The sequence below is a fragment of the Capra hircus genome, chromosome 5 (genome assembly GCF_001704415.2).
Source record: "Capra hircus breed San Clemente chromosome 5, ASM170441v1, whole genome shotgun sequence".
Classification (NCBI taxonomy): Eukaryota; Metazoa; Chordata; class Mammalia; order Artiodactyla; family Bovidae; genus Capra; species Capra hircus.
In genome coordinates, this window is record NC_030812.1 from 947,020 (window position 1) to 962,780 (window position 15,761).

The 15,761-nt window shown below is 41.3% G+C and overlaps 1 protein-coding gene across 2 annotated transcripts in view; it reads left to right on the plus strand.

Annotated features, from left to right (window-relative positions):
* Positions 1–15,761, plus strand: part of LGR5 (leucine rich repeat containing G protein-coupled receptor 5) — a 128,602-nt gene that overhangs the window by 46,149 nt on the left and 66,692 nt on the right. For both annotated transcript variants that reach the window (XM_005679712.3, XM_013963635.2), the window contains exon 2: positions 12,722–12,793. In XM_005679712.3, the coding sequence (XP_005679769.1) occupies positions 12,722–12,793 (72 nt within the window). The remainder of the gene's footprint in view (positions 1–12,721; positions 12,794–15,761) is intronic.

Sequence of the window (15,761 nt, forward strand, 5' to 3'; positions counted from 1 at the left end):
ATACATCTGGACAGGTAAGAGTTTTCATTTGTAAAACCGTAAAAGGGATTCTATGTTATAATAATAATGATAGCAAATATATAGTACTTGTAACATGTCAGATATTGTTCTAAGTACTTTACACAAATTAGCTCAATGATTTCTCACAGAAATTCCATAAAGCAGATACTTTTATTAGGTCCAGATTATTTCACAGATTAGGTAACTGAGGCACAGAGATATTAGATAACTTGCTCTGGGTTACTAAGTTCAAAAACAGCAAAGCCAGGACTAAGGCAGAATAGCTCCCAAATAGATGCTCCGAAGTATTATACCATCAACTATCTCAGAGAATGACTTTGAGGCCTCAGAAGAATGATACTATTAGAAGAGGAGTAAGGAGATGATTAGCTTTTTTCCTTACACATCAATGCATAGTCTCACTTGTTACAACAACTGAGTTTTAATTTTACTTTGAATGTCATCAAAAAAGATATTTTTCTGGTACCTCACAGAAAAAGAGTATCTTGATGGTCAGGAGTCACAGGAAAAGATACTCAACTCTCTTAAACATGAAGGAAGTGATAATTAAAACCACAATGAAATACCATCATATATACATTTAGCCAAAATGACTAAGATTTAAAGCAAAATAATACCAATTTTGGCAATAACAAATGGAAACAATTGGATATGAAACAACTGGAATTCTCATACACTACTGGAGGAGTATGAATCAAGATAGCCAGTTTAGGAAACAATTTGGCAGGGTTTATTAAAGCTGAACATACATATATACCAAGACCCAGATATTCCACTCCTAGATATATACTGATCTGTTCAACTAAAGGCATATTCAAGAATTTTTATAGCAACATCATTCATAATAGCCACAGGCTAAAAAGAGCCCAGTTCAGTTCAGTTCAGTTCAGTCGCTCAGTCATGTCTGACTCTTTACGACCCCATGAATCACAGCACGCCAGGCCTCCCTGTCCATCACCAACTCCCAGAGTTCACTCAAACTCATGTGCATCGAGTTGGTGATGCCATCCAGCCATTTCATCCTCTATCATCCCCTTCTCCTCCTGCCCCCAATCCCTTTCAGCATCAGGGTCTTTTCCAATGAGTCAACTCTTCACATGAGGTGGCCAAAGTACTGGAGTTTCAGCTTTAGCATCAGTCCTTCCAATGAACATCCAGGACTGATCTCCTTTATGATGGACTGGTTGGATCTCCTTGCAGTCCAAGGGACTCACAAGTGTCTTCTCCAGCACCACAGTTTAAAGCATCAATTCTTCGGCACTCAGCTTTCTTCAGAGTCCAACTCTCACATCCATACATGACCACTGGAAAAACCAAGTGTTTGTCAATAGTCCAGTAGATGAACCGTAGTATAACCATAAAATGAGACACTATATTGCACTGAGAAGGAATTTACTATTGCTACATGCAACACATGAATAAATTTCATAAGTGATAAAAGACACTAGAGAAAAAAAACTCAAAAAGCTATGTTCTGTAATACTTAGTGAAAAGAAGTCAATCTGAAAAGGCTACATAACTGTGATTCTAACTCTGACATTCTGGAAAATGCAAACCTTATGAAGACAGTAAGAAGATCTGCAGTTGTTGGGGGATGGGGGGATGACTAGACAGAGCACACAGGATTTTTAGGGCAGTGAAAACACTCCGCATGATATTATAATGGTGGCTGCATGTCAAACCCAGACTATAAAGCACCAAGAATGAGCCCTAATGTCAGCTGCAGACCGGGTGACTATGGCGTAGCATAGGTCCATCAGCTGTAACAAATTTACCACTTTGCTGGGGGATGTTGATGATGGGGGAGGCTATGCATCTGTCGGCAGAAGGGACAGATATAGGGGATCTGTATACTTTCAATTATGCTGTGAGCCTAAAAATGCTGTAAAACATAAACTCTTTAAAAAAATACTATGCACTCTGTAATTCCATTTGTAGAAACATAAAATCAAGAAAACTAATATAAAGTATTAGAAGTTAGCAGATTGGTTACTTTTGGGGGGAGTAGTGGGTGGAAGGAAAGGTGAGCCTCTGAGGTGGTGGCAGTGTATTAGTTCTTGATTTGAGCTAGTTTACAAGGGTGTGTTTGCATTGTGAAAATTCAGTGGGCTGGACAATTAGGATTTATTCCTTTCCTCATATATGTTATAATTCAGTAAAAAGTATTTTTCAAAGATACATTGTTCTAAAGTTAAAGACAATAATATGGAAAAGTATCTGGCCATAACATTATTCATGCCATCATAAAATGCTACTCAAGCCTGCACCTTTCTCTTTGAAGTTCATAGGAGCTTATCTCTAGAAACCTATTTAAAAAGTGATCAATTTAAAAATGCCAAAATGGTTCCAGCCTGGATTCTTAGTTCACAAAGGTGTCTGGAAAAAAGGTAAATGTTATTGGCTCTCCCAAAACAAATTTCGTATGATTGTCATTAGAAGAAATAGGAATTGTGTGGTTCTGCTAAAGAAGAAAATATTTGTCTTCAAGTGTGGCAGAGATTAAAGAACCATGTGTTGTAGTTTTCTTCTTTGTTTAATAGTCACACTACAAGGAATGACCTCTCTGTTCACTGGTTCATGTATCAGGTCTCAAATGGAGACAGTATGGCTGGATTTTAAGATGATGGACTAGGTACCTGCTGTAGTCATGCATCCTACAGTGAATCCATGGAAATGATAAGAAAGATATTCTTCAGGAGAAAAGGAAAAGTTGAAGGAAGAAGAAGAGGGGAAGAGGAAGGAGGAGGAAAAATATGAGGAGGGGGAGGGCAGAAGGACAGAAGGAGAGAAAGAGGAGGGGAAGAGAGACATCAGCATAAAGGTGCTTGAGTGTGAGAGTAGAAGGGGGCCTTCAGTGGGTGAGCGTCTCTGAGGAATCCCTAGGACAGAAGACAGAGAGAACCAACTGAAAAGGGAAACCACAGCCCTAATTATGAGCAAAAATCATCCCGGAAGATGGGCACAACACAAAGTGTTTTATACCAGAAGGTATACATAGCTCACACTTAGGAGATCTGTAGTCCTTGGATGAGACACTTGATTTTAATAGATGGGGGAGATCATCTGCCCACTCATAGGACAGATGAAATAGAAGAGGGTTCAATTCAACATTCACTGAGTGCTTCCTACATAGAAAGACTGGGCCAGACATTAGAAGCACTGTGATGAAAATAATGGCCGCTGATCGTGAGGAATACAGCCTAGCTGCAGAAGATCAAGACATCACAGCATTTCACTAAGATGTCGTTAAGTGTGTGAGGGTGATATAGGATGACAGAGAGCAGATCACTTACCCTGATCTCAGAGCTGAGGCAGATCTCCTGGAGGAGATGACATCTATGCAACTGGAGTCTTGAAGGATAAATTATAATCAATATGCCCAAGTGGCAAAGGGTAGGTGTGCTACAAAAGTGGATATCATTTGGAAGGTGAGAGGGAAATTGAAAAGTTTTAAGAAGGGTGGCTAATTCTGCATTCCTGGAAAGCTCACTCTAGTTGTCACTTGGAGGGTAAGAAATAGGAATCTTCTAGAAGCAGGCTCCTATGGAGTTAGGAGACAGTTTCAGATGACTGGGTCTGGGGTACTAAGGGCAGAGTTGGAAAAGAGAAAAAGGAATAGGCAGAGAGGATTAAGCAAATGGCAAGGCTTGAATAGTATCTAATATTTGGACTTTTTGACAGGAATATGGTGATGGTATTAACTAGAAACTGGCCCCACAGGAGGAAAATGAGTTCGGAATAGAAAATAGTTATTTCCGTTTTAGACATGGTGCATTCCTTGCTAAATGGAATATCCAGAAGGAAATTAGATATATAATTCTGAAGAAGAGAGATGAAGAGGAAGAATATGGCTTTGAAGGGTTATGGGCATCTAAGTAATACTTAAACACATTGGAGTAAGTTCAGTTCAGTTCAGTCACTCAAGGTGTCCAACTCTTTGCAACCCCATGAACTGCAGCACGACAGGCCTCCCTGTCCATCACCAACTCCTGGAGTCCACCCAAACCCATGTCCATTGAGTCAGTGATGCCATCCAGCCATCTCATCCTCTGTCATCCCCTTCTCCTCCTGCCCTCAATCTTTCCTAGCATCAGGGTCTTTTCAAATGAGTCAGCTCTTAGCATCAGGTGGCCAAAGTATTGGAGTTTCAGCTTCAGCATCAGTCCTACCAATGAATATTCAGGACTGATGAGAGTAAATACCAGTCAGCAAGAAGAAAGGGTAAGGATTGCAGAGCACGAGGCCCAGGGCAGAGCTCCAGGGAACCCTGCCACTGAAGAGGAAAATAGAAGACAGTGCCACAAAGAGTCTATGAAGCAGCAAGCTGGGAAAGTATGGACAGAATCCTGCCAGAACGATGCCTTGGAAGCTGTAGAGTACAGAGCTTCCAGAAAGAGAGTCTGGTGCAGGGGAGAGGTCCAGGCGGTCACGTGCTCGTTAGATTTGACAGCCTGGAGGGCGTTGTTTGTATGGTGGGAGCAGTTTCACTGGAGTGCAAGGGTGGAAGCCTGAGTGTGGTGAGCTAGAAAGGGAATAGGAGGCAGAGGCTACAATTAGAGACAAGAAACAGCCCTAAAGGAATGAGCAATATTGGGTAGCAGGTAGAGGAAGAAGGAGAGCCAAAGATCTGGATTTGCTTGTTTGTTTTAGTCACAGAAAAAACTTGACTACGTTTGTACATTGGAAGGGAAGAGAAAGAAGCTGAAAATGCAGGAAATAGAAGAAACTGTTCATGAAATAATGTGCTGTAGCATCCTGAGGGTGGAGGGTGGAGGGTGCTCATCCATGAGCAAGAGAAAGGTGTGGGTATCATAAGCAGGGGCAAAAGAGAACCAAAAATTGGCTGATTTCATGTTGGGTCCAAAGAATCCCAGTAAATTCCACAAAGTCAGAGGGACAGTGCCCATGATGGGAGTGGTTGATTGAGAGGTGTGAGGCCAGTGGGGAAGGTTGGCAGCAGTCCCCACAGGAGTAAATTGAGCCATAGCAAATACCAGGACTGTGCAGCAGTGTTGAGAGCCCACAAAACCCATGAATGTATAGTAACTCATCTGCACGTTTGTGAGCCTTCCTTTTGTAGTAGCACTCAGCGCACTGAGAGAGTAGCAGAGAAGGGGAATTATGGTGTTCTCCCAGAGCTGGGGCTTTGCCAGGAGTGTGAAACAAAAGACAGTGGAGAGTGATGGTGAGATAGTGATCCAGGAGATCGAAGTGTGATCTTAGGTTAAGACAAGGCTTTGATCTTGGAAGTTATCAAAGGACTAGAGGTTGAAATAGAGAACAACTAAGCTGGAAAAAGAAAAGGTTATGTCTGAAACACAGGCATCTGTTAACACAAAAGTAGTTATTTGGAAATAGGATAATGCATTTGAAAGAAAGAGAATCACATGTATAAAGACAGAGGCAAAGAGGAACAGAGAGAATTTTAGCGTAACTGGAACACATGTTACATAAAGTAGCATGAGATCAAGGCAGAAACGTGCTTTAGCCCTAAGAAAGTTGGGACACTGGCTCCTCTAAGAAGCCTGGAGTCAGTCCAAATTCTCAGACAGGGCTGTCTAAGCTGGCTATGGTTGTGCAGGTCATGCCCAGCACAGGGACTGTCCGAGGTGGGCTGAACTCCAAGCCAAGCTCTCTTTGCCAAACCACTCAGCCCGCTCTGTGGCTGCTTGAGCAGGAGGAAAATGATCTTTTCTTTAATTTACCACCCTCCCCTCCTGGAGGGGAAACACTTCTCCAGATCATCCCAGGGGGTGACTTTCTCATTGGCTAGCAGTGGCTGAATGGAGTGACATGCTCGGATGGATTTTCAGGATGACCTCTCTGGCCCTGGTGTAGATGACCTAGAATAAGGAGACACCGTACATAGGAGAACAGAACAGTTATCTCCAGAACAGGGACCTGACAAAGATACAGCTGAGAGGCTAGATCCAGAGCAAGCTTTGTAGCAGAATTAACATTGAATACCTTCAGCATCTTACCTCAGATATGCAGATGATACCATTTTAATGGCAGAGAGTGAAGAAGAACTAAAGAGCCCCTTGATGAAGGTGAAAGAGGAAAGCGAAAAAACTGGCTTAAAGCTACATTCAGAAAACCAAGACCATGGCATCCAGTCCCAACACTTCATGGCAAATAGATGGGGAAAAAGTGGAAATAGTGAAAGATTTTCTTTTCTTGGGCTCCAAAATCACTGCAGACGGTGACTGCAGCCATGAAATTAAAAGACATTTGCTTCTTGGAAGAAAAAATGTGATAAACCTAGACAGTGTATTAAAAAGCAGAGACATCATTTTACCAAGAAAGGTCCATATAGTCAAAGCTATGGCTTTTCCAGTAGTCATGTACGGCTGTGAGAGTTGGACCATAAAGAAGGCTGAGTGATGAAGAATTGATGTTTTTGAATTGTGGTGTTGGCGAGGACTCTTGAGAGTCCCTTAGACTGTGAGGAGATCAAACCGGTCAGTCCTAATGGAAATCAACCCTGAATATTCATTGGAAGGACTGAAGCTGAAGCTCCAAAGTATTGGAGCATAGAGCAATAGTCAGCTCTGATGCAAAGAGCCGACTCACTGGAAAAGATCCTGATGCTGGGTGAGGGCAAGTGAAGGGGAAAACAGAGGATACCATGGCTGGATGGCATTACTGACTCAGTGGAAATGAGTTTGAGCAGACTCAGGGAGAGAGTGAAGGACAGGGAAGCCTGGCATGCTGCAGTTCATGGGGTCGCGGAGAGTTGTACACAACCTGGCTACCGAACAACAACAAACTTAGAGACAGCAGAAAAGGGGAAAGACTCGCCTTTATTCTCCACTGTGTTCCCAGACCTTACCACAGCGAAGGCTCAATTGTGTGTGCATGCTTAGTCACTCAGTCGTGTCCAACTCTTTGCAACCCCATGGACTGTAGCCCACCAGGTTCCTCTGTCCATGGCATTTTCAAGGCAAGAATACTGGAGTGGGTTGCCATTTCCTACTCCAGGGGGGTCTTCTTGACCCAGGGATCAAATCTATCTCTTGCATCTCCTACATCAGCAGGCAAATTCTTTACCACTGTGCTACCTGGGAAGCCCCAATGCTCAATTAATATTTTGTCAAATGAAGAAAAAATAATAAAGTTGCAAGCAACAAGCACATTTTCAAGAGAAAGATACCATCTGCTTAGGTGGAACTCTCTACCCAGAGGAAACAGTACCTTCAGTAAGCCTATTAAATTTTGAGTAAGTTGTAAAACTGAGAACACCCATCTAGAAATTTAGAAGGAGTTCAGTTCAGTTCAGTTCAGTCGCGCAGTCGTGTCCGACTCTTTGCAACCCCATGAATCACAGCACGCCAGGCCTCCCTGTCCATCACCAACTCCCGGAGTTCACTCAGACTCATGTCCATCTAGTCTGTGATGCCATCCAGCCGTCTCATCCTCTGTCGTCCCCTTCTCCTCCTGTCCCCAATTCCTCCCAGCATCAGGGTCTTTTCTAATGAGTCAACTCTTTGCATGAGGTGGCCAAAGTACTGGAGTTTCAGCTTCAGCATCATTCCCTCCAAAGAAATCCCAGGGCTGATCTCCTTCAGAATGGACTGGTTGGATCTCCTTGCAGTCCAAGGGACTCTCAAGAGTCTTCTCCAACACCACAGTTCAAAAGCATCAATTCTTCGGCGCTCAGCCTTCTTCACAGTCCAACTCTCACATCCATACATGACCACAGGAAAAACCATAGCCTTGACTGGACGGACCTTAGTCAGCAAAGTAATGTCTCTGCTTTTGAATATGCTATCTAGGTTGGTCATTACTTTTCTTCCAAGGAGTAAGCGTCTTTTAATTTCATGGCTGCAGTCACCATCTGCAGTGATTTTGGAGCCCCCAAAATATAAAGTCTGACACTGTTTCCACTGTTTCTCCATCTATTTAAGCAATGTTCACATTCTTGACTGAATATTCAAATAACATGAGAAGCTTTTTAAAATTCCAGTGCCCATACTGGACCAGCTGACTCAGAAACTCAGGGGATGGGATCCAGGCATCCATATTTTTTAAAGCTCCTGTGATGATTCCAATATACAGTCACCAACTTTCGTGGAACTCTGCAAATCCTGTTCTAGATTTCTAGATATGGTCATTAACACAGCATAGGCAAAACCTGGGTCAGAGACAGGGCAGAATAGTTTAACATATTTGATCATCTTGTGGCAATGAATCCTTCATTTCTGATGAAATCTTTTTACCTAGTGATCAGTTCTTCAAAATTCATTCCAACATCTTGGCAAAAGATGAAAAAAAGTAAAGAAATGCATTACATTGCTTCACTGATTTTAGGAAACTAAACTGTGGGTCAAATATGCTATAAAATAGGGGCTTTTTAATGATAGTTTAAAAATGAGACAGATATAAACACAGACAGAGGGCACAGATATAAGCTTTTTTAAGAACTCTTCATTCTGCTATGGTTGTATGTGTTTCGTGTGAGTCAGAAAAACTAGACACTGCAGAAAAATAAAAGGAAGAGTTTGAAAATAATTTAAGAGTAAGAGAGAGGATATTTCTGTACAGAGTGGAAAGTTTGTAGGAAGAAAGGAAAAGCAAAAATCCTAGGGCAAGTATCGATCTAATCTTCAACCCAGGGGCTTTCCCACTGAGTTCTGCACTGTGACTTGGAGACCCGTCACCTCTGTGAACTTCATTTTCTTCCCTTACAAACAGGTGTCCACGCCCTGGTGAGCACCAGCCCTCTCTAGTAGCCAAACATTCTCATTCTATTATGTTTTACTCTAACTTGAACAGGCTAAAAGTCATTTAAGCCTTGCCCTTCTTGACCTGAAGGAAAGCACAGACATTGCTCACCAAAACGAGAAGTCTAAGACCCTAACCCAGAACAGGATTATTTTTTACCAATCTGCAACAGATAAGGATTTGAGAGTAAAAGTTTAGAAATGTTCACAGTAATTGAATAATCTCTGTCAAGTCACATAACAAAATATTGAGGCTTATATTTTGTTTATCTTTGTGTTTTTGACTTCCCTGGTAATTAATTTTATAATATTTTCTAAAGATACAAGTCCACAGTAAACCAGAACTTTTCTGAGTCGGTCTTCTACCATGGATAGCTTGGGAAGCACTCAGATAGGCCAGTATTACATTTGAACATCAAGGGAGAAGGTGCACACAGAAGAGGTGAATGCTGACAAGTTCATGTTTACCCTACCTGCTTTGAATGTATATTTTAAAGACCTATTTCATTTTACTCTGAATCATCATTATTATTTTTTCTACTATAGGTTTATCTGCATTGTTAGCGGCTCTTATAGAGGAAAACAGTCTGTATTAGAAAGCACGTGGTAAAGAGCTGTTTTAGCAATCCAGTGGTTGCTCAGTATGCTCAGAGGATTGGTCCTAGCAGCACCTGCAGATACCAAAATCTGAGGATGCTTACGTCTCTTAAAGGGTTTGGTCCAATGAAAACCGTCGGCCCTCGGAATTTGCCCCTGCCAAACCCACAGATATGGAGGGCCGACTGTTATGAGCTCCTTTTCTGAACCAGTGTCAGGTAACAGGGAGAAGTGATTAGCTCCTGTTGGGAGGGAGGGGTACTCGCCTTTCCAAGAAGCAAATTAAGTCACTCTCCCTCCTGACTGGAAACAGCTATCCTTGGGTATGAAACCATTAATGTAGGGACTTGAGTGCATACTCACTCGTGTCTGTCTCTTTTACGACTTCGTGGACCGCAGCCCGCCGGGCTCCTCTTGTCTGTGGAATTTTCCAGGCAAGAAAACTGGAGTGGGTTTCCTTTCCTCTTCCAGGGGATCTTCCCGACTGAGGGATCGAAACCGCGTCTCCGGCGTTGCCAGGGGTATTCTTTACCACTGAAACAGCTGGGAAGCAATGTAGGGGCACCCTGGGTTAAATACGAGGAAGCCTGCTCAGGGAGGTTCATTTCCTCCAGACCGTGCAGCTAAGTGCACAGGGAAAGCAGGATGCAAACCCGAGACACTGCTCCAACTACGCCTGCTCGCTGCCGCTCCGCCGCCAAAGATGCTCTGGGAGGTGCCCTGAGGATGCACACCGATACAAGCTTCACTTTCAGGCGCCTGAAAGAGGGTAATAAACAGTAAAAGAATATGGAGTGCTTATGAATCTCCTTCATGTGTAAATTTCCTTGTTCTAGTTAGAGCTTTCTGCACATAGCCAAGCTCGACGTTTGTCCCTAACCGATCTGCGCATCACACAGGGAAATACGAAAGGAGAGGAATGTCACTGCCATCCACACCAGCTTCTGGAGACTGGTTGGATCTAAGTTACAAATAAACATGCTCGGAAAGCAAATCACCCAATCCTTTTAGGAGATAAGTGGGATGTGAGTTAAAAGTAAGTGAATAGCCCTGAGAACTAGCAAGTCTTTGCAGAGATTATAGAGTCATTGTAAGGAATTCAGAAACTGTATTGGTTAGGTTAATACATGCCTGTTCAGTGAACTCAGCCACCTTCCTACTTCAGAGAAATAGCTGCACTGGGAACTAAAATTGCTAATCAGTTAGTTATTTGCCTCTCTTATCTAAACAATGTCAGGAAAAATATTCAGATTCTGAATATAGGGGCAACATAAATTTTTAGTCTATATTTTTAGCATTGTTCAGTTTTGCTTGAGAATATAGCATCTTACTTGGCTACTGCATTGTTATTAACATATTAAAATTAATAATTCTGGGGGGTTTGCCATATTCTGAAACATTTAGCAAAATATTTTACATTCCCCATACATGCTCATGATTTTTTTTTTAATTTTTATTTTTACTTTATTTTACTTTACAATACTGTATTGGTTTTGCCATACATTGACATGAATCCACCACGGGTGTACATGTGTTCCCAAACATGAACCCCCCTCCCACCTCCCTCCCCATAACATCCCTCTGGGTCATCGCTGTGCACCAGCCCCAAGCATCCTGTATCCTGCATCGGACATAGATGCTCATGATTTTTTAAAGGCACAGAGTCAGATCCTTTAATTCTTGGCATCCCTGATTAAAAGTTAATATTTGATAAAGGCATCAAGCTATCAATACTAAAACCTGCTGGTTAGGTGCAATGGATGTGATCTCTTCAATAACAAAAATAATTCAGATTCTTTTAAAAGCTCCTGGGTAAAATTGGCATAGGTGGTCAAAAGATACAAATTTCCAGTTATGAGAGAAATAAGTCCTGGGGATATAATGTACAGCATAGTGGCTACGGTTATAATACTTGTATAACAAATATACTTGTATATTTGAAAGTTGCTAAGAGAAATTCTCACCACACAAAAAAATTTTTTGTAACTGTGGTGATGAATGTCCACTAACTTATTGTGGTAATCATTTCACAGTATATGAATATATCATGATGTTGTATACTAAAATGAATACAACGTTATATATCAATTAAACACTTTTTAAATAATAAAAAGAAGCTCTTTATCTCAAGATAAACTTTATGTCTGTATACTTGCTCTGAGACGATAATGGTGTTAGTTCTGAGTCTTCAGGCTTGAATGAGTCATTTTTTTAAATTCAGTTTATTTATGTACTTTTAATTGGAGGATAATCACTCTACCATATTGTGATGGTTTTTGCCACTCATCAGTATCAATCGGCCATAGGTATACATGTGTCCCCTCCATCCTGAACGCCCACCACCTCTCTCCCCACCCTATCCCCAGGCTGTCACAGAGCACCAGCTTTGGGTGCCCTGCATCCTACATCAAACTGCCACTGCCTATCAATTTTATATATGGTAATGTATATGTTTCAGTGAGACTCTGCCAAATCATCCCACCCTCACCTTCTCCCAGTGAGTCCAAAATCTGTTCCTTAGAGCAAGTCATTGATTAAGTCCACCTTCAGCTGACTGTTTTGTGGTCTTGGCTTGTCCTGAGTAGACTCTGTCTAGCAGCTGATCTTTTGGCCTCTGAGATGCAGATGGCATATGCCAGCGATGCTGTAGGATTGTGTGAAAGACAGTAAAGAAATAGAAAAGTAAAAATGGAATAAAATCTAATTACACGGAGTTTCACTTAAAACAAAAATTGATTGAGTTCCGCCCAAAGTGGCTTCTTGTTTCCTGTGCCAGGAACTACTGTGCGGACCCAGCAGGAAGTGTGCTACAGAGCAGGATCGCATTACACCCTTGTTTTATGGTTCATTTCACTTATTTAATGCAACCCGAGAACCTGCAAAAGGAACACGTTCGAAGGAGGGAATAGGCTTTTTGTCTTGTTTTGTTTTAAGTTTCTTTGATTCAAAACATTTGTTTTTAAAAGGTGCTTATAGTCCCAGAGAAACAGGACTTTCACCGTTGCATGGTGAAGACATTTTTCTTTGTCACAAAATTTAAAGCAGTACCCAACATTGAGTTACATCTAGCGTTGCGTTATGTCTGTTCCCTCTTCTGTGCTCCTCAGGTCATTTTAAAGGTGAAGAATTACAACCATGCCCACGAATGGTCTAAATCGTGTTGAATTCCATATAAGCTCCTCCTAGGATCTCTGATTTGAGGGCCCATGATGTTGAGGGGATGTGGGAGGAAAGGAATATATTTAAGATGCAAAAGGACAATTCATTCATCAAACAGAAGAATGAGTTCCTTTGGCTGTCTTGCTTGAAAATGTGTGAACAGCTGGATTTCCGTGTGGTGGCAAACGCGGCTCCTCACATGCTGCCTCTTCTTCCCTCAGGGACCTCAGTATGAACAACATCAGTCAGCTGCCCCCGAGGCCTCTCCACAGTCTGCGCTTCCTGGAGGAGCTGTAAGTATCACCAGAGTCGTGGTGCGTCCAGTCAGTGCTGGACACGTTCTCACATTCGTCTCTCATATTTACTCTGGGAACCAGATAAAACAAAGCAAGAAAGCTGTCAGCACCAACGGTTTTGGCCCATGAGGAAACACTTAGTTGGGAGGGGAAAAGAGAGAATCACTTAGGATTCTGGAAATCAACTTATAAAAGAGTTTACCATAAGGCTACAACTTTCTAAGGTGAGACTGAGCCAAACAAATTAAAATTTTAAAACAAAGGCTGTTTAAAAGAGCTGGATGGCTCTTTGGAAATGGTTAAGCAGCAGGATATTAGAAGTTTGAATACTGGTTCATGTTTATTAAAATAGCAAGTGAAGCTATAATCAAAACCAAAAACTGCCTCTTGGTTCAGCTTATGACAGGGAGAATTGAGTCCTAAACTCATAGCACCAAAACTTCTTGTTCTAATCACTTTTAATTACTATTTTTCTACTTTTAAATTTAGCTTCCCTGAAGGCTTGAACAGAAAAACATGAAATTCACAGAGGACTTAAAAGTGGTCTTTCCCAAACTCATCGTAAAAAAAAAAAAAAGGAGAGAGTTAAAATTAGCTAATGATACACAGAGGAATCTTGATTAAGTCTGGTAATCACTTTCCAGAAGATGAAAAAGAACTCTGTAAACCAAAATCTGCATTTAAAAATTCTTTTGATCCTCTTGCCCTTTTGAGGGGCGGGAACTAGGGGGGATGTACCATTGTAGTCTTCATGAAGAAAGTTTGGCACCATCAGCTAAATAAATCCTCTGACTGTTGATTAAAGGAATTGTTTAGGCAGTGACCTCTTTTGAAAATACTTCCTTTATAATTCCTAGTCAGGGTCCAATTTGAGGAGTAATTTAAATTGTTGATACACCACACCATCTACCTTGGGAGGTTGAAGAACCATCCATCACAACTAGATTACAGTACATCGATCATATTTTTCCAAGAGGATAGTATTCTCAGATTTCTCCCCTTGAGAGCTGGATCTATATTTATTTTTGATGGCATTACCTTTTTCACAAATGCTATTGTTTTTCTACTGGAATCAGCTGAATGTGCCCTGATTGTTATCAAGGGGTATGGTGGGGACGCTTAAATTATTAGATTATACAGCAAGTTTTTATTATTCAGAAAATGGATTTTCACTTTGGCTTGTCCAGGCTCTTCTTTTTCCTCTTCTATTTTCTCTCTGGCCATTTCTGTTACTAAAAAATTAACCCTCATCAGGACAGGGACCATATCTGTCCTACTCTTCGCTTGCTGGTATGTAACAAATAATCAGTACATTTTTGGTGAATGAATGAACTCATGAGAAAGCAAAACGTGTAAAAGGAGCTGCTTGTTCACCACCTTAGAAAAAAGTAACAGATTTAGTTGACATTAACCAATATTTTTAGATTTTTTTAGTGAATTTCAAACATCAGTGTTTTTTTCTTATTTACATTCTTTTCATCCACTCTCCATCACCATAATTTACATGCAATACTTAGTCTTATTTATCCCCATATTTCTAAAATATGCATTCCCAGTGCTTTTCTCTTTAATTTCTTTATAATATGCAATGGCGAAAGACTTCCATTCTCCCCCAACACACAGCTCAACTTTAGACCACAAGCCAAATCAGTAAATAATCCACTTCTTCGAGGATTTAATAGTTCTTCCCTTGCTGACCCAACTTATTCAGAAAAACTCCTCTTTCTTCACGCATACTACATACTCAGCTGCTTCTGTTGTGTCCAACTCTTTGCGACCCTATGGACTGTCGCCCGCCAGGCTCCTCTGTCCATGGGATTCTCTAGGCGAGATATTGGAGTGGGTTGCCGTGTCCTCCTCCAGGGGATCTTCCTGACTTGGGGATCCAATCCACGTCTCCTGCATTGCAGGCAGATTCTTTACTGCTGAGCCACCAGGGAAGCCCCCTTTCTTAATGTAGTAAATGTTATTTCTCATCTAAGACCAGTTCTTCAAAAGATAGTCGAGAAAAAAATGGGGGGGGGGGTTATGGTAAAAGGGAGAAGGAACTACCATAGGAAAGGGCTGTTTTTCTGAATTGTCTTTTTTTATATCTCTGGAAACTCCATCAAGAATCTTGATTATGAAATCATAGAATTTCAGAAGTAGAGGAACTCCTTCAAAGACTATTCATTCCATTTTCTCCTGTTCGGAAATTCCCTTTGCTGAGCTGGCCAACTTGCTGAATTTAAAAGCAAGATCAGTTTCCCATATATAATTCCATGCTCCAGTTAAATGATGTTTTGAAGGTATCATTATTGATTTAGTAGCAAAAAGGGATAATATTTACAGAACCTGGAAAAATGATTAACTCTGCCTAGTTTATTCCTTTCTTCCCAAGGCTAAATTGAGGGTGCTGTGGGTTTACACACACACACACACACACACACACACACACACGCACGCACGCACGCACCTCCATGGAGCAGAGCATTTTGATTATGCTTTTGTTACATGCTGATTATTTCTGTTAGGCTTAGCTGTGGTTAAGTCTATATTCTCTTGTGGAGTGTAAAATCTTTTATACAATAACATAATGACAACAACACTAGCTTGCTCTGTGACAGGCACTGATCAAAATGTTTCACACATGTCATTCCACTGAGCCCTCTTAACAACCCTGTGAAAGTAGATATCATCATTGTTCTCAGTTCAAGATTTTTTTTAAAGTACAGAGAAAACAGGAAGTCACCCTAAATAATGGAGTGTGTAAGTGTCAGAACTGAAATGCGAGCTCGCTTTCAAAGCCGCACTAGGGAAGCAGGAGGCTCTGGAACTGTGGGTGACTCATGTGTGCATTTCTTTTCCCTGGTAGGACTTAGTACAGTGGTTTAAACGCCTGCACACTTCAAGCTGTAGTTCAGCTGAGTTTCATAATGATGGGTGTGTTCATCTGTTTGTGTATGGGTATATATGAGGGAATGAA